General features: G+C 45.4%; 1 protein-coding gene across 2 annotated transcripts; it reads left to right on the top strand.

Moving 5' to 3' along the window:
* Positions 1 to 10746: 10746 nt before the first annotated feature.
* TEX36 (testis expressed 36) lies at positions 10747 to 24025 on the top strand (the record flags this gene model as incomplete). Of its 2 annotated transcripts, none has more annotated exons than XM_082674240.1 (4): positions 10747 to 10952; positions 20900 to 21031; positions 22520 to 22600; positions 23604 to 24025. In XM_082674240.1, 3 exons carry the CDS (start codon positions 20918 to 20920, stop codon positions 23898 to 23900), a joined length of 492 nt encoding a protein of 163 aa, XP_082530366.1. In that variant the 3' UTR covers positions 23901 to 24025. The 2 variants fall into 2 exon arrangements, with proteins under 2 accessions (XP_082530366.1, XP_082530365.1); XM_082674239.1 differs by lacking the exon at positions 10747 to 10952 and adding an exon at positions 15061 to 15111.
* Between the last annotated feature and the right edge of the window lie 693 nt (positions 24026 to 24718).

Here is a 24718-nt window from a genome sequence, read left to right as displayed (position 1 = left end):
ACTGGGGCACGAACCCGTGTCCCCTGGCTCGGCAGGCGGACCCTCAATCACTGCGCCACCAGGGAAGCCCTGGATGGCTCTTTCTTGGTTAATCATTTTTTAACATTATCTTTTAATTTCCAGACATGTTAAATCAGACATGTGAGGACTTAATTACAACAACTCCCTACTTTTCTACACACTCCCCACCCCCACCCTCGCATAGTTTTGGTTAAACAAACAACCAGTGTTTTGTCTGTTGTAACTTTACAAATGTTGTCAGCTGCTGAGCGAGACGTGCTCCAGTCCCTTGTCTATTTTCCAGAATACTTTTTTTTTTTTTCTGGAGTTAACAGTGACATCAGCTTTACATTTGCTCAGTTTTCTATGTACTATCATCACTACATTTTCCTTAGTGCCCCGCTACATGTTTACTGATAACAAGCTCCACTGGGGCAGGCATAAGGTTCTTTTTTGTTTTGTTTTGTTTTTCTTCTTTTTGCAGAAGCCCAATATCCTCCTGCTCCAGTCTGGAGTGGATGTTTCTTTGCACCACTGCATCTTGTGTCTTCCCTTCTTTCTCCTGCTATTTCCCGCATCCCATCTGTGTAGTTCGAAGCACATATTTCAATAGTTTCCTGAGAAAATTTACATGGGGTATAAAAATGTTGAGTTCTTGCATGTGTTAAAAATATATTTGTTTTACCCTTACTATTTGGGAAGATAGTTTGGCTGGGAATAGAAACCTGAATTGAAAAATCATTCAGAATAAGGCACCCTTGTTACTGGTTTTAGCTTTCAGTGCTGCTGCTGAGAAATGGTTATGCTACTTGGATTCCTTTTTTTTTTTTTTTTTCTGTTTTATTTTGAAAAATTTCAAGCCTACTATTAAAAAAACCTAAAGAACAGAACAATGAACACCTGAATACTCCACACCTAGCCTCATTATTATTAACATTTTGCCACATCAGCTTCCTCTAATTTTGTCTTTTTCTCTCCTGGTCAGTTGGTCTGTCATCCATCCATCCACTTATATTTCTATCTCTCTATGCATATATTCACATATATATCTATATGAGTATAATTTCCTTTGTTGAATATTTGGAAGGTACAGGTATTGTGATGCCTCCATCCTAAATACTTCAGCATAGCTCTTCTCAGAACAAGGACGTTCACCTATATTTGCATAATATTATTATCATAAAATAAAATCCAATATAGAGTCTGTATTTGAATTCCCCAATGGTCTCATGTCATCCTTTATAGCTGCCTTTCTTCTTTTGCTGATCCAGGATCAAATTGTGGCTGTCACATCACACGTGTTCATTGGAATGGACTCTATCTGTGCCCCGCCCCTGTCTGGAGACCATTCAGTGTGCTCTGGCCAACTTGTGGCTGCCAGAAGCTGCGTCCCTGTGCCTAAGGGCTTTTCTCCAGATTAGCTGTGATTATTAGCCTTTCACTGAATTGCCCATTTTTAGTCCTGTGCTCCTTCACCTCCATGTCTCATGTCTCACCTATGAAGGCTCTCGGGTTCATTTTATATGGAGGATAAGCCTCCGCTCGCCTGCTGGTGATGTCAGAGTGGAGACGGGAGGAATAGTTGCTTGGCTACATAGGGTGGGAAAGGAGTGAGGGTTTAACCCTTCTGTCTACAACTTTTCAACCAATCCTCTGTTTTCAGCCCCTGACTTGCCCTGCCCCCACTTTCCACACTATTTGTGTCTCCCAGTTCTGTGTGTGTCACCTGGCTAACTTCCTAGTGGCACCTGAGATGTAGCAGCTGCTCTTTGCTGCATCCGCTACTGTCTCTCCACCTGCTTTGTATATTCCAAAAAAATCTGCTGCATCTTTCTTTCCTTATTGTCTCCTCTTTAGTGCTCTTCGCTCTTGTGGGTCTACACCTTTGAAAAATTCCTTTATTGGAGGGATTCCAGAAGGAGAGGAAATAGAAGCATGTGGTAAATTGGCCATGTTGACCCAGAAATTTGTCTGTAGCATATTTTTAGTAGAAAAAAACCTGTCATTTATTCAAGAGTATTAAGCACCTGCCGTGTACCAGGATGTGGGGGTGAGAGCAAAACCAAAGGTAATTCCTGGGTTTATGAAGCTAGTAGAACACATGACATATTACAAACTGTGATGGGAGCTTTGAAGGAAGGTTCGGGTTTCTACACTTACCTGGGTGAACCGACTTGGTCTAGAGGACGTGATGTTTAAGATCTGAAGGATGAATAGGAGTCAGGGAGATAAAGGAGTAAAGGTGGGCATGGGGCAGAGCAGTGTACTAAGGTCAATGGGAGCAGATGGAGGTCTGTGGAGGGAATGCAGAAAGGGAGGGGAAGATGGTGCGAGATGCAGCCAGAGGCAAGGGCAGGGGCCAGAGCGCCCAGGGGTCTCTGGATCCAGGAAAGGCTGTCTTTGTGCTCAGCGTAGTGGAGACCTCTGAAGGGGCTTTAAGAGTTGACATGGTTTGATTTACATTTTCAAAGCCCACGGGGTGCAGGATGGCTTGGTGAGGAGGGCGGTGTGGATGTGGGGATTCCTGGAGGGAGGCAGCCACCCAGTTGAGAAGTCATGTCACTTAAACCAGGGTGTTGGAAGCAGAGTTCAAGAGAGGTGGATGGATTAGAGAGATACGCTGAGACTCGGGGATGGCTTGGATTTGGGGAGTGGAGGAAAGGACGGTACGAGGATGACACCCAAACCTTTGGTGTGTGGAACTGGACGGATGGTGGTGCCACTCACAGAGGCCAGAAGCTCTGCAATATAACTAGATGTTAGATCAGAAACAACTGAATTGTCCAGCAATAGAACAAGCAAATGGATTGTCACAGAGGCAGAGTTGGAGCAGCTATGGCTTCAACCAACGGGAAGCCAGAAAGTTGAGCAGACTAAGGAGAAAGAACGCGGGTGGTGATTATAGAAGATAGGGTCAGGGTCAAGGTCAAAGAACTGGTGATCAATGAAAGAGCCTCTCAACCAATCCCAATCCCAGTTTTTAGAGGACAGGATTAGAGAAGGGGGCTCAGAAGGAAAATTCAAGGATGTTGGGTAAGTCCTCCTTTTATCTTTTTATTTTTTTTGATTGGGGTATAGTTGCTTTACAATGTTGTGTTAGTTTCTGCTGTACAATGAAGTGAATCAGCTATATGTATACATATATCCCCTCCCCCTTGGACCTGCCTCCCCCCTCCCCCATCTCACCCATCTAGGTTATCACAGAGCACCCACTGAGCTCCCTGTGCTATACAGCAGGTTCCCGCTAGCTATTTGTTTTACACACGGCAGTGTGTATATGTCAATCCCAATTTCCCAATTCATCCCACCCTCCTTTCTCCTCTGCCCTGTGTCCACACATCCGTTCTCTACATCTGCGTCTCTATTTCTGCTCTGAAAATAGGTTCATCTGTACCATTTTTCTAGATTCCACATGTAAGTCTCTCCTTTTAAAGTGTGATGTCTCCATTTCCGAGGGAAGTTGGTCATCCCAGATGGCCACAAGGAAGAGATGGCTTGGCCTCCAACACTGAATTATTCAGGTGGGTTGTACCTGATGCCACTTGTCTGGAATGGGGGGGCAGGCTAGGCAGAACCAAGTGGCCTCTACACAGAGAGGGGCAGTGGGCTTCAGCCAGATGCAGGGAGGGGCTGTGCTCTGAGCAGGTATTGAGGTGCCTCTCTGCTTCAGCCCTCCCAGGCTCTCAGCTCCAGCTCCAACTTCAGTCCCATCCTGTACCACCCTCTGTCCGCCAGGGTTCAGCGGGAAACAGAGCTCGCTCCAGACGGTTTAGTGAAAATGCGTTAATGAAGGCATCACTCATGAACCCACGTGGGACTACAAGCCTTCGTCCCTACCACCAGGGGACCAAAGGCATAAAGGAGGGAGTGGTGTTCTGGAGCTCAGTGAAGACTGGAACCAGGGCAGAGGTGGAAGGAAAATAGAGGTTACCAGGGAAATTATGCCAGAACAGGAAGGAAGTAGGGAAGAGATATCCCAGGTTTTCCCACCTTTCTCTTCTCCCGCGTCCTATCACTCAAACCTGCCAGAAAGCCAGAAGGCAAAGGAGCCCAGGTGATGCTGTTGGCAGGGTCAGCCCTCTGGACAAGTCAGACAAGGATGGAGAATGGACCAGGGAAGGGGGCAGGTGGAGAACCCCTACCCACATCCCATCCTGACCTGCCAGCAAAGCTGCCCGTGCTCTGCAGTGGCCACAGTCCACACAGCTGCTGCTGGGAGATGCCTCCCTCTGAGGGTAACCTCAGCTTGGGACCTGCCCAGACCTCAATGTGCGCCCCAGATCTGGCGGGGAGGCTCGCATATACCCACACTCAGAATGAGCACGGAAACTTCTCCCAAGGCCAAATGGAAATGGCTTTTGGATCACCCACCATTTGGCTGGATTATCTGCACCATTGCCTCCGTCCATTACTGAGGAGAGCCAGGAGGGTCTGGACTGTCCTTGGAGTTCCAGGATGACCTTGTGGAGAGCTGATTACAGTCTGTGTGCGGAAAAAGAAGATGTCTGACTGTCATTTTTTCCCTCTCTCTGGTTCAGCGAAGCTTGATCTTTGGCCTGTGGCTAGATCCCATATTGAAGAGCCTGTCACTGCTGGTGATTTTGCTTGGAAGACCTCAATTCAGACTGAAGCAAGCCTTTCCATTAGCAAAGCTGTACAGAATCCATATTTGCCTTTGAGACTTACAGGCTCCCCATGTGGTGCTTGGGGGGCCCCTTCTGCACAGCACTGCTCCTCGCCCTCAACCCACTCACATGCCACCTGGCTGCACCCCACTACCTCCAAGTCATAAGAAGAACAGATGCCAACACAGCTGCAGGGGGTCCTCATGTCTGAACCAGGAAGAGAATGAGAGGCAGAATCCAAGGTCAGGGCCTGGGAGAGTCCTGGAGAAGCCATCTTTGAGAATTACGATGTCTTCTTGGTGGGCTTTTCTGGTTGGCCCGGAGAGCATCTACCTCTGCCACAGCCTCCTTTACATCCCAAAGCCCTGACTATGGAGCGGCCTCCAGAGCCTCAGAACGGGTCCTTAGCTCTGGTCCTGCCCACCTCTGATTTCCTAGGCCCCCTCCTCCTTCTGCCCTCACCACCACTGAGTTCCCATGGGCCTCTTGACAATATTCATGCACTTTGGGGGACCAGTAACATATAGTCAAAAGAGCTAACATTTATTTCCACCTAACTATGTGTCAGGCACTTTTTTGTGTACATTTGACCTGCATCAACAGCTTCAATCCTTACAGTAACCCAAAGCGGTAGGTACTAGTTTTTTATTTCCATTTTACAGGTGATAAAACTGATGCACAAAGAGATTAAGTAACTTGCTCAAGGTCGCACGCCAAGTAAGTGGCGGTGCGGGGCTGCAAGCACCCCATGCTGTGTTCTCACCCACCGGCCAGCGCTGCCTCCAGACGCCATCCCTGCGTGGGTTTCCCCAGGGTTTTTGCCACTGCTTATACATTTCTAAATGTTGGAAGTTTTGTCCTGCAGAGAAATATTGAGAATATTGAGAAATACAGAGAAATATTGAGGTACTAGCATTCAGGTGGCTTTTGCTTCACTGTACAACTTAGAGAACACACAACAGATAATTCAAGATACACTTTTAAAAACTCTGTTTTCCTCCACTGGATTGGGTTAGAACAGAGATTGGCAATTTTTTCAGACTGAAGAGTCCAACTGCACTAAAATCCAGAAAACATGGTCAACAAAGATGCAGGATGAAAATGCCTATTTTGTTTAACAGAGAAATATGTTACTTTAAATGATATTGATAGGGTGATTAATAATGGAATGAATTAAATATGGAAGTTATCAACTCTGGTCCTTAAGACTGAGCCTTGGCCTTGATCACTTGGCCAGTGCCCTTGGGGCCTGCCTTAACCCCCTGTCAGGTGGAAGTCTGTCAGGTGATCTATTAACTATAAAAATTAACGCTTGTATCAAAGAAATCACGGCAAAAGCTTTTCAGTAGTGGAGAGGAGGGGTATCCCAAATTGACCTGATCTACCTTTTTGGGGTCTGATTCCTGAGGATGTGAAGCACTGACAGTTTCAGATTGTATTCAGAAGAGCCCGTGAAGACGTTTGAGCATGTCTTAACATTCCTGCTTAAAGACCTCAGCAGCTAGAGAGCTTCCAGAGCTACTGCTGGAACTTGGAACTGCATTATTCCTCATTGTTTGACTTCAAGGTCTTACTGTTAAAAGTCTGGGTTACGGGCAAGGGTCAGGCTGCTGCTGACTTTAAGCTTTATATGATTTTACTTTCCATAATGCAAAGCTTATCAAGGTGGATTCCACTAGAGCTGACGGGGGAACTTTGCCTGCCACCAGTGTGGACGCATTCCTCACTCAGGCCGTGGGCCCTCTAGAGTATGAACCACTGATAACTGACCATGGTACCGTCAGCACCTAACGCAATGTGGAGGATTGCCTGTAAAACACTTTCCTGGAACACATGTAAATTCATGACTTGACCATAGTCAGTCTAGCCCTCTCTGCTCTAAGCAGACATCATGGATTCTCTATATAGCTTAATTTACATGCCCTTCTCCTTGTCCGGGCCTGAACTGTTGCAAGATATTGATCATGCATTACTTGCTTTGCTATACCTTCTTTTAAAATTCTTTTAGCTTTGTTTCCTACCACAATAACAATACATGCTCATTATGGAAATTTGGAAAAGCTCAATGAAGAAAAAAAAGAAATTCAATTAATTCTAAAATTTTAGTGTAACTTTCCATGAATGTGTATGTACATTTTTACAAAAGAGGATCACCCTGTAGAAGTATTTACCTTTCTTTCTGACTGTACAATGCAATGTAAACATTTTTCTGTTGTCATTCTTCTATGTTTTTCATGACTGCATTGGGTTCAACTTTATGTTTCGATTTTTTTTTCTCTAACAAATAGTATAATGAGCGTACTTCGGGATACATCTTTGTGCAAACGTGGGTATTTTCTTGTGGTAAATTTTCAGAAGTAAAATTACTGGATCATAAACATGGATGTTTTTAAGGCTTTTGGAGAGCTATTGCAACCAAATCACTCTTTGCTGCCAGTAGTAATTTCTTAATTCTTAGTCCTGATGTCAGTGCTGGCAGCATCACTGGACAGGGTCTAAAGTGCTCCCGACTGCCCAGTGGGGTATGTGTTACCAAGAGGTGACCTTTGTAGATGCGACTTTCTGCTTCAGTGGTCCTTTGTTCCTTACAGATGAACTGGTCTTTAAGGGTTCGATGCTTCCCATGGCTTTTTGTTCAAATGTCTCTTTTAAAATTGATGTTGAATGCAACCTCCAACTGGAGATCATGTACTGTCTGTTGCTCGATCACTCAGCTTCCATTCTTGTGGATTTCCCACTGAACCAACCTCATTGATTTCTCCTCAAGGATGGCCTGTAGGTAAGGGCTCCCTTACCTGAGAGTACAACCTTCTCTCTAGAGGCCAACTTTGTGAGGGCTTTGCCATGTGGAACTATTCTACCCACAGGGATTATTTTGCCTTAGACAATGCCCTGCTCTCCAGGATTGGCCATGGGGATCTTGCTGGGAAGTGAGTTGAGGTGTTTCAGCACGGCAGTTTTTTAAAACTGGGGTCTGACTGTTCTCTGCGGCCTTTTCAGATGCCAGCAACAGTTGGCCACAGTAGGAGATGCTCACTGGAATGTTCCCGGGCTGTCCGTGCACAAGTCACAGTTGCTCTGGCCAATGGGAAATGAGAGCTAATTTGCTCTAAGGGCCCTAATTGGCTGATGGTGCAGTTCCGTGCCTACTATTTTAAGGCTGTGTTTCTGGCCCCAGCTTGGCAGGCTTGCTTGAGACATCTGGCAACAATGATCAGAATGCCTCTTTTTTTCAAGGAGGCTCACCATCGATTCATCTATGGACTCACAAGGAAAGACTCATTTAGTAGAGCCAACATGTTTCAAAGAAAAGTATATTTTCATTAACTAGCCTCAAAGCAGTAATTACATGTTCAGAGAACTCAGTAAAAATTTATTTCTAAATATTTGGCAGTGAAATGTTGAAGGCAGCGCGTGAGTACGTGTGAGTGTGTGTGTGTGCGCACACACGTGTCTAACATGGTGCATGTGTTTTAAATAAACCCAGCGTCTAAAAGGAAGCAGGAAATACAATTGTAGACTTTGAAATTTAATTTTTAGCAACAGGATGTGTTTCTGAATACTGCTAATATATCAAAAGGAAAATGTGTGTTTAAAGGCTTTAAAATTGTTATCAAAGCAATTGTAAAGCAAATGAGGTGGCTTTTATTTTTTATTTTTTTACAGTGGTGGTGTCTGAACACTGGAAACCAAATTTCAACTGAGGATCAAAAGCAACGGTGATGTCTTTGCATGAGATGCAGCTGAACTTCGATGCTCCCGCAATCTGATTCACAGTTTATAATCACAGTTATCACAGAACCATTAAAAGCCTATTAACTTGAATTCCCACAATTCCTTGGGGGCAAGGGCAAAGAGAGAGCAACGTAACTTTGAATGTAAATGTAACACAAGGTTCGAACAGAGAGAATCTCTTTTAACTGTGCCAGCGGAAGATGTCGTATGGATGCATCTACCCTAGCAGATGGCTGATGTAAGAATACAACGTGAAGTCTTAGGAGGCTCGGGATGTTATGAAAACGATTTCTCTGTGAAGCGACTGGTAAAGTGTCTGTCCGCCCCAGACCTCTTTCTGGGAGGAGGAAGAGGAGGTGACTTGTTAAAATGTGTTAACTGCACGCTGGGTTGGCTGGACAAACACTATGCGGTGTCTGATCGAATCAGCCTGAAAAGAATCCTCGGCCCCATTCAGCGGGAGCAAAAGCCCAACTGCTGTCCAAGCCCTCGTCATGTGAGAAATCTGATTTCATGTTTTTCCACCCTTCAGTGCCTGTGCTGACATTTCCCCTAACAATGCTATTATGTGCTGTACAGCCAGACAGTGCAGTCAGTAAGCTGTCCTGAGACTTCGGATAAAACGGAGAGCTCTTATCTCACTGCAAAACAATTAGAGACCTCGTGCAGCCGTGAGCTGTGTGCATGCCAACATACCAACGCTGGTCTGTTCCCAAATTTCTGAGCCCTCCCTGGAGACATACACGCTTGCACATTAGGATGCTCGCTCTAAATGGCCCACATGCGTGTGCCCCTGGCGAGCTGGACGTGGTCCTTGTCTCACCTTTGTGAAGGAGTATTGGAATCACCTGAGGAAGGAAAGCGCATTCTCTCTGCCGTCTCCAGCGCTGGTTCTGAAATAACTAATTCCAATCAATCCGTCCTCACCTCATATGAGTTCTTCCTGCAGGAACTGCCCACATTCACTGCCCAGTTTGATCCTGTTCCCACGATGGAGAAAGCAAATGGCTTGGTCCCGAGGGAGCAGGTTATTGACTACGTACTTAATTAGGCACACAGCCCCGATGGGGTCATTCTGCCACTGTCAAAACGACTGGACCATGGCATGGCGGAACCATGAATTTGGTTTACTATCATTTGCCACCGTTGAATCAATGGGGTAGGAATCTAAATGAAACGTTAAGACAACCACACTGCAGCCTGTTTATATAACTGTGCAAAGAAACAGCATGTGTCTCAGGGTCCTCTGGGGGAAAACCTCTACTTCCCTACTTCCGTATCAGGCACACTGAGGTCGGTGTTATGCCTTCTAGAACGGTTTTAAGCGCCGAAGGGAAAACCTCCTAGGAAAATAGGATATAAACTCTTTTAGCCTCCTACTTGAGTTTCCAAATCTTTAAAAGTCTAAAAGGACAGTGATCCTTGCCCAAGAATTAGGCTGCAATTCTTCTCTGTAGGTACAAGGTCAAATGGGCCCACGGGTGCCCTGAATCCTCTGTCTTTTCACAGAAAGACCGAGAAAGCCTCAAGCACTGACCAGGGCCTTGAGATTCTCCAGGGTGGTGCTTCTCAAACTTTATGTGCACACAGATCACCCGGGCGTCTTGTTAAAATGCAGATTCAGATTCAGTAGGTCTGGGCATGGACCTGAGACTCTGCATTCCTAATAAACTCCCAAGTGGTGCTTGGGTTGCTGGTCCAAGGACCACACCTGGAGCAGTGAGGCCTTGGTGGTGGGAAGGTTCCTTACCTCACAGCCAACTTAGAAGGAAGTAGGGAAGAAAAGACCTTGCGAAGGCAACATCGCAAGCCTTGACACTGTGTCCATTTCCTATCTGCCTTTGCAAGGACCCCCGGTGACAGAAATATCCTGGAATGTGAAGAAAGAGCAAGCAAGAAAGGACAAATTGGTGGTCATCCACACAATTAACTGAATTGATGAACCTCGGATCCCAGTCGAGCTGGAGAAATCGGGGTGTAACGTCAGGACTCAGCCCACGTCTGTCATTTATGACTTTGTCTTATTATCTTTGTAACAAGGCTCTTTTATTAGCTCACAGTTTGCTGCCAAGGTGATGAAATCGCCGTTATGTTTTATGGTACACGGTAAGAGGAGAGAGGGGATCTTAAAAGACCTACAGATCTCTTCTTCGTTGAGGGACCTCACCTCCTCTCTCTCCTCCCCGCGTGGGATGGAGATGAACTTACCATCACGTTCCAAGACACTGTTCATTTCCTCTTCAGCTGAAAAATATATATGGCTGTTTTGCTTTATGATTGTGGAGGCCGGCATTTTCCATTCCAGTACTCTCTGTTCTGAAGCACACTTGTAATTACTGCTGTCTTTTATTCTGTGTCTTCGGAGGACTGTCCCGTTCAAACTGCGAGAGGACAAAAGCTGCTGTCTTTCCAGGGGTGGAAACAATAGCATCGAGTCTTCACGTAAACCTCAACCAACACGGAAACACAGAAGTGAAAATGGGAATAACAAGCGCAGCCAGTGGAGAAATGGAAATCAAACTAAATATTTCCACCTGTCTTTTTCAGAATTTGGAGAAAGAATAAACTCGGCACGCCTGCTGCATCCTAAGGGTGAGTCTTATTTCTAAGGTGATTTTTCTAAAAAAGCAAAAGTTCTTAACTGGCGTGTTGTTGTTACCTGTTCCTCAAGTCTCTGTCTGTTACCGACATTGGCCAGATGGTCAAGGTCACAAAGGGCAAGGTGCCGGTCCACAGCTCTTGGGTGGCCTGGAGGCCCTGAATGGCCCGCCTTCTGCTTTTTCCTCTATCATCTCCACCCTGCGCGGTCCTCTGACCTCCTTTTGGTTCCTGAGTGAGTCAAGCTCCACCCAATATCAGGGCCTCTGACGGGCTTTCCCCCTACCTGGCACGTGCTCCCCTCAGTTCATTGAAGTCATTCTTCATTTCTTCATCACCTTCCTGGTCACCCTTCAGATTCGTGCAGGTCCCACTGTCACATGGTCTTGAGCACCCAGTACCTCTCATAACTATAACCACTTATCTGTGTGGTAATGTCTGTCTCCCCACAAGACAGCCAGCTTCGTGAGGACAGCGACAGTATTTACTGTGACCTTAACTGTGTCCAGTACAATTTGCTAGATGGCAGCAATTTTTTGAGTGACCAATTCTCCAAGTTATCAATGAACCAAAAGCTTCTCTAGACACGATTTGAAAAGTTTATAGCGATTCACGTTTCAGCAAGGTTGTCAAAAATTGTCATTACCTGGGCAATGTCTCACATCCTTACTGACTCATGCGTGTCAGCAGAGTCAAGCGTTTTTATAAATGTTAGTGTTTCTACCTTTCAGCTGCACAAACTTCCAGGTTGGTCAAGTTCTCCTTCTTGTCTTTCAATTCGTCTTACTTGTCTTGATCCAGGAATTGTTTTCTTGAGTGGAAGGGAGAGAGATGCAGTTGATTTTCCAGATAGTTTGCAACATAGGGTAAAACAAGCAAACAAAAAATGTGCTTCACGTGACAGGTGCCCGAGTACTTTTCAAGATGATGTGCAAATGGGTCGTGCATCCATTGTAATTTCCATGAGTTCCGTACGAATCATGAACCATAATAAAAACGTACAGTTGAGTCACCTCAATTCTGTTGCTATTTGCAGAAAGAATCCAGATAGTTTACCTTGCAGGGTGAAAAGAAAACGTGTTTTATAATTCAGATGCCTGAGAATTTCTCAGATGCTCAACATTTTACATGCAGATGGCTCGGCTTTTCCCATATGCAAGTTAAGTCGTCCGGGATTTGTGGACGTGAAGGTGGAGGTAAAACTTCTGGTGGCATGATGAACTGCAGCATGCCTGTGTGTGCAGGTCTGAGAGTTGTGCGGGCAGCACACCTGGGCGCGTGGCCGATGCGTGTGTGAAAACACACCCGTGGTTCCACCACTTTCCCACCAAAGACAGCAACTTGCTAATTAAAACAAGGAATGGCACAGTGCACTAAAAACACGTGGAAGAGATAGGCACAGCTGCTTTTCATAAGGTCCTTGACACTTCGGATGTAAAAGATCTAAAAGTCAAAGTACACAACAGCTGTCATTTCGAAAAATACATTGGGTGGAACGATTAGATACAAAGGTTGTAGATAACTCACTGAAAATAATTTTGGGTTAATCCATAATTGGGGGTCCTAGTCATCTGATGTGTTGGCAAATCCATGATTTACTACTTATGAAAAGTTGATTTTGGTGATTGTCTTCCCACTGTTTGAACACAGTGCTGGCACACAGTGGCTGTTCCCGTCAGTATTTGTTGAATGAACGTGCCCGTGTCTCAGCACTGCCTTCACAGCTACCTTTAACAGGCGGTGTTGCATCACTGCATTCTGAGCAGGGCCCAGCGCGTGCAAAGACCCAAAGCAGGATGGAGCTCCACCCTCCGGTGTTCTCGGCCCCAGTGATCTTAGTGCCCTGAGTGCTACAGGACTTGTTTTCAGAATGGGTCTCCAAGTTCAGCTCAGTAATTCAAACCTCCAAAAAGAATAACATCAACAATGAACAACCCCACCCCGATCTGCAGCTAGGAAATCCTAGCTGAAGAAAACTTGAATTTCATTTTTCCTGGCCGGGTTTTCTTTATTTGCTTTTGATTTTCTTGGACAAATCTTTTAGAATTTTAAACAATCGTTCAACAGGGGAAAATTGGAATACACCTTAACCAGTGATTGTATACCTTGTTTAATAGAGCATAAGACTAAGTACAGAGGAGATGAAGAATATATTTAGAAACGGGATTTTAGATCTAAAGGATTTTCTGCTCCATCGGTGGAGACAAAGGGAATGTCTGTGAAATACTATGGTTTGGAAATGGCACCGTTGCTAGGCCTTTAGTCTCAGTCTTCAGCTCCCTCCCTCCTTATTGCTTTACTCTCAGTCTCTTGATGTGGGAGAAGCAGCATTCTGCATTCATCCTTCCCCTCCATTTGTGCAGCGCTCCCTGGCATGACATCTGCTGGGGAGGGAGGGGCCCCCCCACCGGAGGAGCACATGATGGTAGTCATTTGACCCTTGGCCTGCCAGAGCTCACAGTGAGGAGGGATCATGGCTAAGAGGCCCAGTTTCATGCAGATTAAAGAAAGGGAGTTAAAAGCAATCCTAGAAAATTCACTGCCCAGTAATTTAATGTGGTCAGGGAAGTGCAGTGAAACGAATCCTGTTTGATGCTGGCATTGAAATTGGCCTCAGTACATCTGGGTTCTAGTTTGGACTTTGCTACAAATTAGCTGTGTGACTATGGGTGCGTCCCTCCACCTCTCTGAGACTCCCTTTCCTCATCTGTAAGTGGAGATGGTTACTAACACCTGCTCAGTTTCAGTCTGTGTTCCACCTCAGGCATCTCATCCAGGAACACAGCTCTCTGGGCCCCCGGTGCTGGCCAGAGGAGAGGTCCCATATCACTAACACGGCAACTCTTGTTAGGACGCCCTCGTCGATGATTAGGGGAAGAGGGTCTTGAGGACACAATTTCTTAGCAAAAAACAGAGAGTTGGACAAATTCTCCCATTGGTGTTTACTCTTATTTTCACATGGAGTAGCCAAGAGAATTGTCAAGACACAGAATTTTAAAAAGGAAGGAAGGGGCTTCCCTGGTGGCACAGTGGTTGAGAGTCCGCCTGCCGATGCAGGGGACACGGGTTCGTACCCCGGTCCGGGAAGATCCCACATGCCGCGGGTGGCTGGGCCCGTGAGCCATGGCCGCTGAGCCTGCGCGTCCGGAGCCTGTGCTCTGCAACGGGAGAGGCCACAACAGTGAGAGGCCCGCGTACCGCAAAAAAAAAAAAGGAAGGAAGGAAGGAAGGAAGGAAGGGAGGGAGGGAGGGAGGGAGGGGAAAGAAAAGCAGAAATCACGTAACTGAGTAGAAGTGAGGTAGGACTTGAGCGTCCGGGCCCCAAGAGGAAGGTCAGCTCTCAGGAGCCACCTTTGCAGCTTGGGGGACGCCAGGTGGCCCTCGAAAGGCTTGCGAGCCCTGGAGCTGTCCCGTGACCCGGCGCCCCCTCCACTGGGTACGTGGCTCTGTTTCCTCATTTGTAAACCCCAAAGGTTCATGGAGAAAAAGTAAAACACGTGAGCGCTCAGCACAGCACCCGGTATTTACTAACTACTCATGATTGCTGCTTCCTCATGGCCTCAGCAGCGTGCAGTAGGGGAGTCACAGTGGGTGAGCTGGGACGTGCAGGCAGCCAGGAAAGGAGCACGTGGGGAGGCCTGAGTCCTGGCTGGGTGTAGACAAGGCAGAGTCAGCTCACTTCTCTGAAAACTAGGAGGTTGGAATAGATGGTTACCGTGAGGATATTCAACTCAGAAGTCATCAGAGGATTTGGAGGGTACAGAGTTCGCCATTATCTCAAGACTGTCTGGTCAACACCTGTGTGATCTGTGTGTATGGCTTTCTCACCTGGGACCTGGAGGCTTACACACTGGGGAGCGGCAGCTGCAAGGGACCCGAGGCAGGAGCCCTTGGGGGGCTTGGAACACCCGCACTCCTCCCCCATTGTGATGGGTGGACTCTGATGCTATGACAACAGGGACCACTCCCGGACTTCCCCTCCTGGTAGAGGCTGAGAATTAAAGGTCAGGAGCAAGGAGGAGTGGCTTCCCAGGTATAGAACTCATGAGGCGATGAAGGGATAAGAGAGACAACCTCAGCCCCCTTCAGCTTCCTGCAGAAAATGGCCAAAGGGAGACGCTTCAACCCACCTTTAGACAAGGATGGAAGATGGGTAAGAAGGATGATGCCCTCTCTCATCTTTCTCAGGCCACGTGGGTGTGGTCAGGATACTTCTGCTACTTACCATAGTATGACGTCTGACAAATCACTTCACCCAGCCTCAGTTCCTTCATCTGTGAAATGGGACTCTCATAGTATCCTTGGGAGGATCAAATGAAATTAATCTGAGTGTAAAGCGCTCAGCAGGCTGGCAACTTGTGACTGTTCACTAAGCAGTCACTGGTGTGCGCTCTGCGTTTTCTCTTTTCTATAACATCTATCTTCTGACACACTGTATAATTTATTATATAAACTCCATGAGGCTGGTTATCTTTGTCTTTTCTTTTCCCCACTGGTTGTATCACAGAAAATAGCGGTACTAGCCTCTTCTAGGGCAGTAATACATAGAAATTTTTTTTTAATTTGTTTGTTTAAAAGGAAAAAGAAAAATGGAAAACATCTTGGAAAATTAGAGCCTTGAAGGCTTTAAAAACCCTAAGCAACTTAGTCTTTCTAAATCTCAGTCTCTTTGTCTGTTAAATGGGAGCATAATATACTAAGGTTAGAGGCCGTGGTGGGGATTAATGAGATAATTCATACAAAGGTGCTTAGTATAATGCAATGGAAACATAGTAACCACTCAATACTTGCTATTATATAGATAATATATAACATATGTAGATATGTAATATATCTATGCATATATGTCCACCATGCAGAACCCACGGATACTGAAGGGCAACTAAGGGACCTGAGCATCCTTGGATTTTGATACCCACAAGGTGGGATGGGGGGAACCAATCCCCCACAGATTCCAAGGGATATATATTTATACTGATATTCTTTCTTGTATACCCTGCTCCATTTCACAGATTTAAAGTAATGAATGGAAAATATTCACAATAAAGTAGTAAAGTACATAAAAATAAGAATTCAGAACCAGTTTAAATATAATTTATGAGACTGGGAAAATATGTCACATAGACATGCAGGCCATATGGCCTAAACAGTAGCTATTTGGATATAACATTTGACTCTGAGTTTCATGGCAGCCAAAGTAAAATGGGAAATAACGTGAACTACATACACTAATTGGTTAGGAAGAGACAACGTAAGCTTCTCAGACTTAATAGCTTGGCCTCTTTTTATCACCTACAGTATCAGTTAGGGCTGTGTTCGACTGAATATTATAAAAAGCTGACTACGGTGCCTTATGCAGACAGGGGTCTGTGTTTCTCTAGTAACAATCAGTCCAGAGGGAGGCAGTTCAGGGCTGGTACAGATGCCCTAGGGCGTTGTCAAAGGCCCAGGTTCTTTTCAGCCTCCTGTCCTGTTATCCTTAGTGCAGTGTGTCAACTCAGGCAGGTAAATCAACGGATTTACCGGAAAGAGGAAAGTCAACGGATAAATAGATGGAAGGCAGCTGTCAGCTAAGTTTGCCCCCTTTTCTAGGGGAAACAATCTCTTTCCCACGAGCCCCACCCACAGACTTCTGCTTTCATTTCAACTGGTCACATGGCCAATTTAGCTGCAAGGGAGTTTGGGGGGGTATTTTTTAACCAACCACGTTGCCACCCCAAACAAAGTCAGGGTTCTGTTATAAGGCAGAAATCGAGAAAGAACGTTGCATCTCCTATTGGTGTCCCAGGAACGTACCTGGGCCCAGTTTAAGTGGGGAGCCTTTGGTGTGGGTCCTTTCTGCTGCCGGCCTAAGAGCATAAAAAGAATAGTGCTGACGTGAAGTTTCCCAAAGTAAATTGTTGGGAAAATTAAAGAAATTGTTGGCTTTGCATCAGCAGCAGCCCATTTGGGAGACGAATTGCCACATTGGAGGTGACAGTCATTTCGCAGTTGACCTTGCTGGTGGTAATCTGGCTGTTACTAGGTAGAAAAGGCTCTCTGCACACACTTTCACCTTCCTATTTAATATTTCAGTCATTGAGTGATTGAATGCAGCAAAAATTTCACTGCCAACTAGTTAAAAAGCTGTATTTCACGGTTACAATATCTAACAGAAGGGTTTATTTCACAGCTATCATGTTATAGCCATTAAGTATATATTTTAAAAGAGTGAAATTAAAATGCTAGAGACATTTTTTTTTTACAGTGATTTAGTCCACAGACTTGCAGAATACAAATGAACTCAAGTCAGTTGTCATTTAGCTGGTGACAGGGATCCTTCGTGATGTAGAAAAACTCTCCACCTTGGCCTGATTTTCCATAACTTGGAAAATCAGATTGGAGGAGGGGAAAAGGGAAAGGTTCTGAGTCTGGAGGCCCTCCGTATTATTTATATTTACTTAAAAATTGTTTAAAAGCATTAAAAAATATATAATGAATTAGAAAATATATATATGAATTAGAAATGTATAGGTTGATTTTGAAAATTTTCTGGGATATATTGTTAAGTGAGAAAAGCAAGGTGTAAAATAGTGTGTATCATATGGTCCGATTTTTATAAAGCAGTGTAAGTCCCTTTTATAGGTACGGGTGTTTGTAAAGGATCGTACGAGAGCTATTGTCTTTACTATTGTTATCACTGTTATCTGGGGTGTTGGTGGGGGTGACAAGAAAGGGAAGGAAACAGAAACCAAAAGTTACCATTAAATTATAAAAAGGCATTTATTGCAAATCAAAACCACAATGAGGGATCACCTCACACCAGTCAGAATGGGCATCATCAGAAAATCTACAAACAACAAATGCTGGAGAGGGTGTAGCGAAAAGGGAACCCTCCTGCGCTGTTGGTGGGAATGTAAATTGGTGCAGCCACTATGGAGGTTCCTTAAAAACCTAAAAATAGAATTACCATATGACCCAGCAATCCCACTACTGGGCATATACCCTGAGAAAACCATAATTCAAAAAGGCATATGCACCCCAATGTTCATGCAGCACCATTTACAATAGCCAGGACATGGAAGCAACCTAAACGTCCATCGAAAGATGAATAGATAAAGAAGATGTGGCACATACATACAATGGAATATTACTCAGCCGTAAAAAGAAACGAAATTGGGTCATTTGTAGAGACGTGGATGGACCTAGAGACTGTCATACAGAGTGAAGTAAGTCAGAAAGAGAGAAACAAATATATATTAACGTATATATGTGGAACCTAGAAAAATGGTACAGATGGACCGGTTGGCAGGGCAGAAGTTGAGACACAGATGTAGAGAACAAACGTACGGACACCAAGGAAGGAAAGCAGGGTGGGTGGGGGTGGGGGGATGAATTGGGATTGACATATACACACTAATACGTATAAAATAGGTAACTAATAAGAACCTGCTGTATAAAAAATAGATAAAATTCAAATAAAAAAGTAAAACAGAGATCAGAAAAATAAAAAGGTCACATTTATAATTTTATAAATTTATAATTTTTGAAGCCACATTTATAATATGATCCTATATGTGCAAATTATGCATGTATATGGGTGTACAGTTGCACAAGGATGCATGACGAAGTTGGTCACCAAAGAGTTAAGGGGAGGACTTCCCTGGTGGCGCAGTGGTTAAGAATCCGCCTGCCAATGCAGGGGACACGGGTTCGAGCCTTGGTCCAGGAAGATCCCACATGCCGTGGAGCAACTAAGCCCATGCGCCACAGCTACTGAGCCCGCGTGCTACAACTGCTGAAGCCTGCGTGCCTGGAGCCCGTGCTGTGCAACAAGGGAAGCCACCGTAATGAGAAGCCCGCATACTGCAAGGAAGATCCAACAGCTAAAAAAAAAAAAAAAAATAGTTAAGGGAAAAGAGTGATGGGATTTCAGGGGAATTCTACTTCCTTCCTTATGTTTTTCTTTATTGTTTGAACTTTTAAAAACCATAAGCATGTATTATAACTCTAATCAGAAACAAATACAATTATTTTCGTTGGGAAACGAGGCAATTAATAGATGCACTTCATTAAGAAACATATAAACGATGGCAAAAAAGTCTTCCTTCCCTGGTGCCCTCCTCCGAGGTAACCCTGTCGCTTGGCCGTGGAAGAGCCCGTCCACATGATGGTGTGTTGATTTGTGTGGTTGTCTCCTTGCCCTTGATCCCTGTTCCTGCTCTGCTCACCCCACAGGCAGCTATTCACACGTGTATAATGGGAGTTCTTTTACTGAGATGGGTTCTTGTAAATTATGTATTGTTGTTTTGTGTGCATGGATTATTTATTTACATAAATGGTGTTGGGTTATAGATCTCATTTTGTTTCTTCTTTCCACTCAGCACTGAGTTTACAAGATCTCTCTGAGGCTATGTGTCATCTGGACAATTGGTTCTCCTTTTCTCTGCCAACAATGCCCCACCAAGTATACCACATAGATGACATAATCTCTCTACCTTTTGACATAAATAGTAGCATACTAAACACACTCTTGTGCAGAAATTAAACAAAAGCCATACTTATATGTGCAGTTATATCATGACTTGAGAAGGAATGGGAGAGAGTGGCAGTGTTAGCTAATATCATTATAATCCCAAAGAGAAGGAAGGACTGGCTTTGGGTGTGACAATGGGTTTGGTGACAAGGGAGGGGACAGCTGTGAGCAAAAATAGAACCTGCCAACAGCTATTGAACACTCGCTGGGTGCGTGCATTTTCTCCCTTAATCACATCTACCTTATCAAATAAGTATTGTTATTTCCGTTTCACAGATAAAGAAACTGGGGCCTGGAAAAATTAAGTCTCTTGCGGAAGGCTGACCTCATGGGAGAGAGAGCTGGGATTGGTCTCAGGGCGTTTGAATCTACTGTTTGTGACCCAGCACGTTATGCTTCCTCCCTTTTCAGGAATTTTCACTAAGAGTCACAGTCCTGCCTTCTGTTTGTATTGTAATTTCCACTCATATTCCTCCCCTTGAGATCCCTGCTTCAAAGTCCACTTTGTTGGGGTGGCTTTTAAGAGGCTCTGTTTATATAAAATTGGGGTGAGCTACAGAGGCTGTCAAGCACCACTCGCATCCCTCTTCAGGGGGAATTCGGGAATGGACTACTTGCGCAGCTGCTGAAAGTGTGGCCTGGGAGGTCCACCCCTAGATATTCCGTGGCTGAAAAGAGCTGCTGCCCCAAGGTCACTTCCTGGGTCCCCACCATCCTCTTCTACCCAGTGACTGATTGACAAAGGCTCACAGGGCCCAGTCCTCTCACTCCATCAGGCTGACTCTGAGAAGGCATCCATGTCTAGAGCTCCCTGTGGGGTTGGTCCAGGCCTTTGTTGGGACTCTGCCTCCCTAGGCCCAGTCCTGCTTCCTTCCCTTCTGTTCACAGAGAGATGCTAAAGCCCACCCCCAGCCATCCAAATAATCTTCCCACCCTCTCCCATTCTCCATGCTCCATGGAGACTCAACGTGACCCTTCTCTCCTCCCCTTCCCCGTGTCCTGAGGTCCACTTCATACCTGCAGGAGGTAGGCTCACCCCTGTGAACATGGGCTGAATCCTTGGCCCCAAGTGCAGAGAGCTCCCTTACCACAAGGAAGATCTCAAATAATGCATTCTGTCTCCTCAGAGCACATCAACTCCCTCTCACGGGGCCACACCCTCCTCACCAGGCCTCGGAAACATTTCCAGGCTCCGAGCGGCAGGGTGGCCCCTGTAACTTGAAACAACCGGCAGTGGTGGCCTCGGGCCATGACAATATTTTTTGTCTTGGAAAGAATACTTGAAAATTACAAAAATTATGCCATTTCCATCGCATGCCAGAAGCACCCAAATTGCATTTTAATCCCTTTACAGAGGAAGCCCTGATACTTGGCTTAGAGATTCAGATGTGTCTGGTTTTAATCAAGGCGTGTGCTGTTTTTCCAGTTCCCTCACATTGGACAAATGCAAAAGACACCAGAATCCATCACACGTACCATGTTAAAAGAGTCCAATAGTCCACGTTTATCTCGGAGAGTGGAGGAGAAGCTACCACTGATCTACAAAGTGCGGGAGAAGGTGAGTCCTGAGAGCTGGCCGTGTGCCCCCCTGGCTCTTCAAGGGGGTGGCACCGCTGGCACCAGACAACTCTTTCTCAGAGGGAACTGCTCACTTGCTCTCCCTGGACCCCTAAACTCTGGTAGCATCCTACCTCACACACTGGTCAGTACGATACCTCAGATGGTCTTGAGAAGGAAATACCTCTGGTCCAGACAATAAAGTTAGGCTCCTCTATGGATAGAGTTCTTTTCTTTTCTTTGTGAAGATTTTTTTTGGATGTAGACCATTTTTAAAGTCTTTATGGAATTTGTTACAATATTGCTTCTGTTTTATGTTTTCGGGTTTTTTTGGCCGTGAGCCATGTGGGATCTTAGCTCTCTGACCAGGGACTGAACTTGTACCCCCTGCATTGGAAGGTGAAGTCTTAACCACTGGACCGCCAGGGAAGTCCCTATGGACAGAGTTCTTAACATGCACGTTCTTCCTTGCTGGCCGGTTCATGAGCCACTTTAGGGGCGTGAGGTGGCCGGAGGGAGAAACAGGGTTAACTTCACATTTAGCCGCCCTGAACCAGAGAGCTCTGGTCTACTAGAATCCATATTGGGCAGAAGAAGAAGGTGGCCTCAAAATTCCTCTCCAGCTTTCAATTCCATGCCTACAGACTTTCCCTTCCTTGTCTCTCAATAAAATGTTTTAAAGAGAATTTTTTTTTTTTTTTTTTTTTTTTTTTTTGCTGTACGCAGGCGTCTTACCGTTGTGGCCTCTGCCGTTGCAGAGCACAGGCTCCGGACGCGCAGGCTCAGCGGCCATGGCTCACGGGCCCAGCCGCTCCGCGGCGTGTGGGATCTTTGCAGACCGGGGTACGAACCCGTGTCCCCTGCATCGGCAGGCGGACTCTCAACCACTGCGTCACCAGGGAAGCCCTAAAGAGAATTTTTTATGATTTTCAGCAATCTGGCAATAAGGTTGAGTTTCAAAGCCTTGAGCTGATGCACACACCCAAGACCTCACCCTGTGCCGTGTGTGCCATCGCTGTCCATGAATTTAATTCTTCTTTTTTTAAATAAATGTATTTATTTTGTTTATTTTTGGCTGCTTTGTGTCTTCGTTGCTGCGCGAGGGCTTTCTCTAGCTGTGGCGAGCGAGGCTGCTCTTCAGTGTGGTGCACGGGTTTCTCATTGCAGTGGCTTCTCTTGCTGCGGAGCACGGGCTCTAGGCGCACGGGCTTCAATAGCTGTGACGCGTGGGCTCAGTAGTTGTGGCGCATGGGCTTAGTTGCTCTGAGGCGTGTGGGATCTTCCCGAACCAGGGCTTGAACCCGTGTCCCCTGCATTGGCAGGTGGATTCTTAAGCACTGCGCCACCAGGGAAGCCCTGATGGGTTTAATTCTTACTTAGAGGTCACTTTGCCTCCTCCGTCTTCCTTCCATGCCCCTGTAGGTGTGTTCTGGAAGCATACTGGGGTTCTGATGTGTGCCTTTTCATCTCTTCCCTTGCTCTTTTCCAGCAAGCAGTGAATAACAACTTCCCCTTCTCTGTACACGACAATCGTCACAGCGCTCAGAACTCTGGATTCTACCTCGACTCTGTGAGTATTTCTCTCCAAGTTGCTAATAAAATGAGAAGCGACATTAGGGCTCTTGATTTTCTGAGACGTGTTGAAGATAGAGGACTGACCTCAAAATTGGAACAAGATTAAACCCTCATAACAGGTTACGAGGGGGGGAAAAAAGCATAAAATTCTCAGAGTCCCACGTAGCTTTCAAATCTGCACCGGCCTTCCTTCCGCCTAGGTTTCTGTGAATTTCATGCTCATCAAGGTGCTTTCCCATCAACTGTCTCATTTGTGAGATTTCTTGTGAAGATCTGTCATGGGAAGGACGGATTGCCTGTGTGTGTGTCTCTGGATGGCAGAGCCAGGATCCATGAGGAGTCAAAGGAATGGATGGGGAGCTTACATGATATAAAGAAGGACTTCCTAATAACTGCAGTTGTCTTTTCTCTGGAGGTGGTGTTTCCCCATCACTGAAGAAAATAAAGTCTGATAGCACTGGTTAGTGGTGGTTAACAAAGCACTGGGCGACGAAAAGAGATTGCGAGCGCATATGTAATTTAAAATTTTCTAATGGCCACATTAGTAAGAGTTGATGAGGAAGCCTGTGATCAGAGACCCAAAGGTGCTGCTTTCTTCATTGGGAATCCTCTGGGATAGGAAAGAATCTTTGGATCTCTCGGTGTAAGAACCATCCCACTGAGTGCTGGAGATGCAGCCTGGGGTGGAAATGCTGAGGAGCCACCTGGGTGCAGAGAACCTACTTGGGGTCCCAGGGAGTCCAGGCTGTGGTCTCTCCGGTTCTGCCCTCCATGTCTCTAGAAGTCCAGTCCTCTTGGTGGGAGTGGAAGGCTCTGAGAACCAGGATGTTGTGAGTGTCAATTTATAGCCTTCAACAGGTTGATAAAGGATGTTTCTTGTAAGGGTGGTCATACTGTGCTTTTAGAGATAGGATGTCATGAAGGTGGTTTTACTAAAGACATCCGAACTGTGTGACCCTGAATATTTTTCTCCTAACCTTCTTGTGATTCTTCTCCAGGGCCTGGGACGTAAGAAGGTCTCCTCAGAAAAAAGGCAACACATTTCAAGAAATTTCAATCTTTGGGCCTGTGACTATGTTCCATCTTGTCTCGATGGCTTTTCAAATAACCAAATATCATACGTCTATCAGGAAGCTGTGGTGGTCCCAATTTTCAGACGCTTTCCAAGACATTATGATGAGTTATGGAACACTTTTAAATTTATTCCCCAGCAAAGCTATACAGAGTATTTGAAAAAGAATCCAAAAGTAAGGTTCACGATTAACAAAACGGCCGGTTCTCCACTGGAGCCCTAACCCTTCCAGAAGATTCCTGATGAGTTTTGCAATATTGTTATTTCATCACACATTCTAAAAGTATGTATTTTCTGATCCAGCACTGAGGTTTGACATAAGATTTGTTTAGGATTAGAGAATATAGACTGTATGTGCCTCAATGCTGAGGTGAAGTTTTCTTGCAGTGATAACATAAAGAAACATAAAGTCCTTATATAGAGAAACCAGAAAGGCAACAGGTAATGTTGCCACTCCCCCACCTTTAAAGTATTTTTATGGTTTTAATAAGGTTGAAAAATATTCAGGTCCTTATAAAATAAAGATACGTGATGACATACACATTTTAAATGAATGTGTTTTCAACAAAAATGTGCTTAAATTTTGAAATTGCCACATTAACTTTTGGGAGAGGTTTTAAATTACATAATTAATATAGGCTTACATTTTTATCTTGAAATTTCAAACAAACAGAGAAAGCAGGAGTCCCCTTTGATTTCACCACATCTCTAATCCTTGTCCTGTCCCCAGAAGTAAGCTAACCATTTTTTTTAAATTTATTTATTTTATTTATTTATTTTGGCTGTGTTGGGTCTTTGTTGCTGCATGCAGACTTTCTCCTAGTTGTGGCGAGCGGGGGCTACTCTTCCTTCCAGTGCACGGGCTTCTCACTGTGGTGGCTTCTCTTGTTGCGGAGCACGGGCTCTAGGCATGCAGGTTTCAATAGTTGTGGCACGCAGGCTCAGTAGTTGTGGCGCACAGGCTTAGCTGCTCCATGGCATGTGGGATCTTCCCGGACCAGGGCTCGAACCCGTGTCCCCTGCATTGGCAGGCAGATTCTT

Source organism: Grampus griseus (assembly GCF_964374135.1).
Source record: "Grampus griseus genome assembly, chromosome: 16".
Classification (NCBI taxonomy): domain Eukaryota; kingdom Metazoa; phylum Chordata; class Mammalia; order Artiodactyla; family Delphinidae; genus Grampus; species Grampus griseus.
This window is presented reverse-complemented; position numbering and strand designations above follow the sequence as displayed.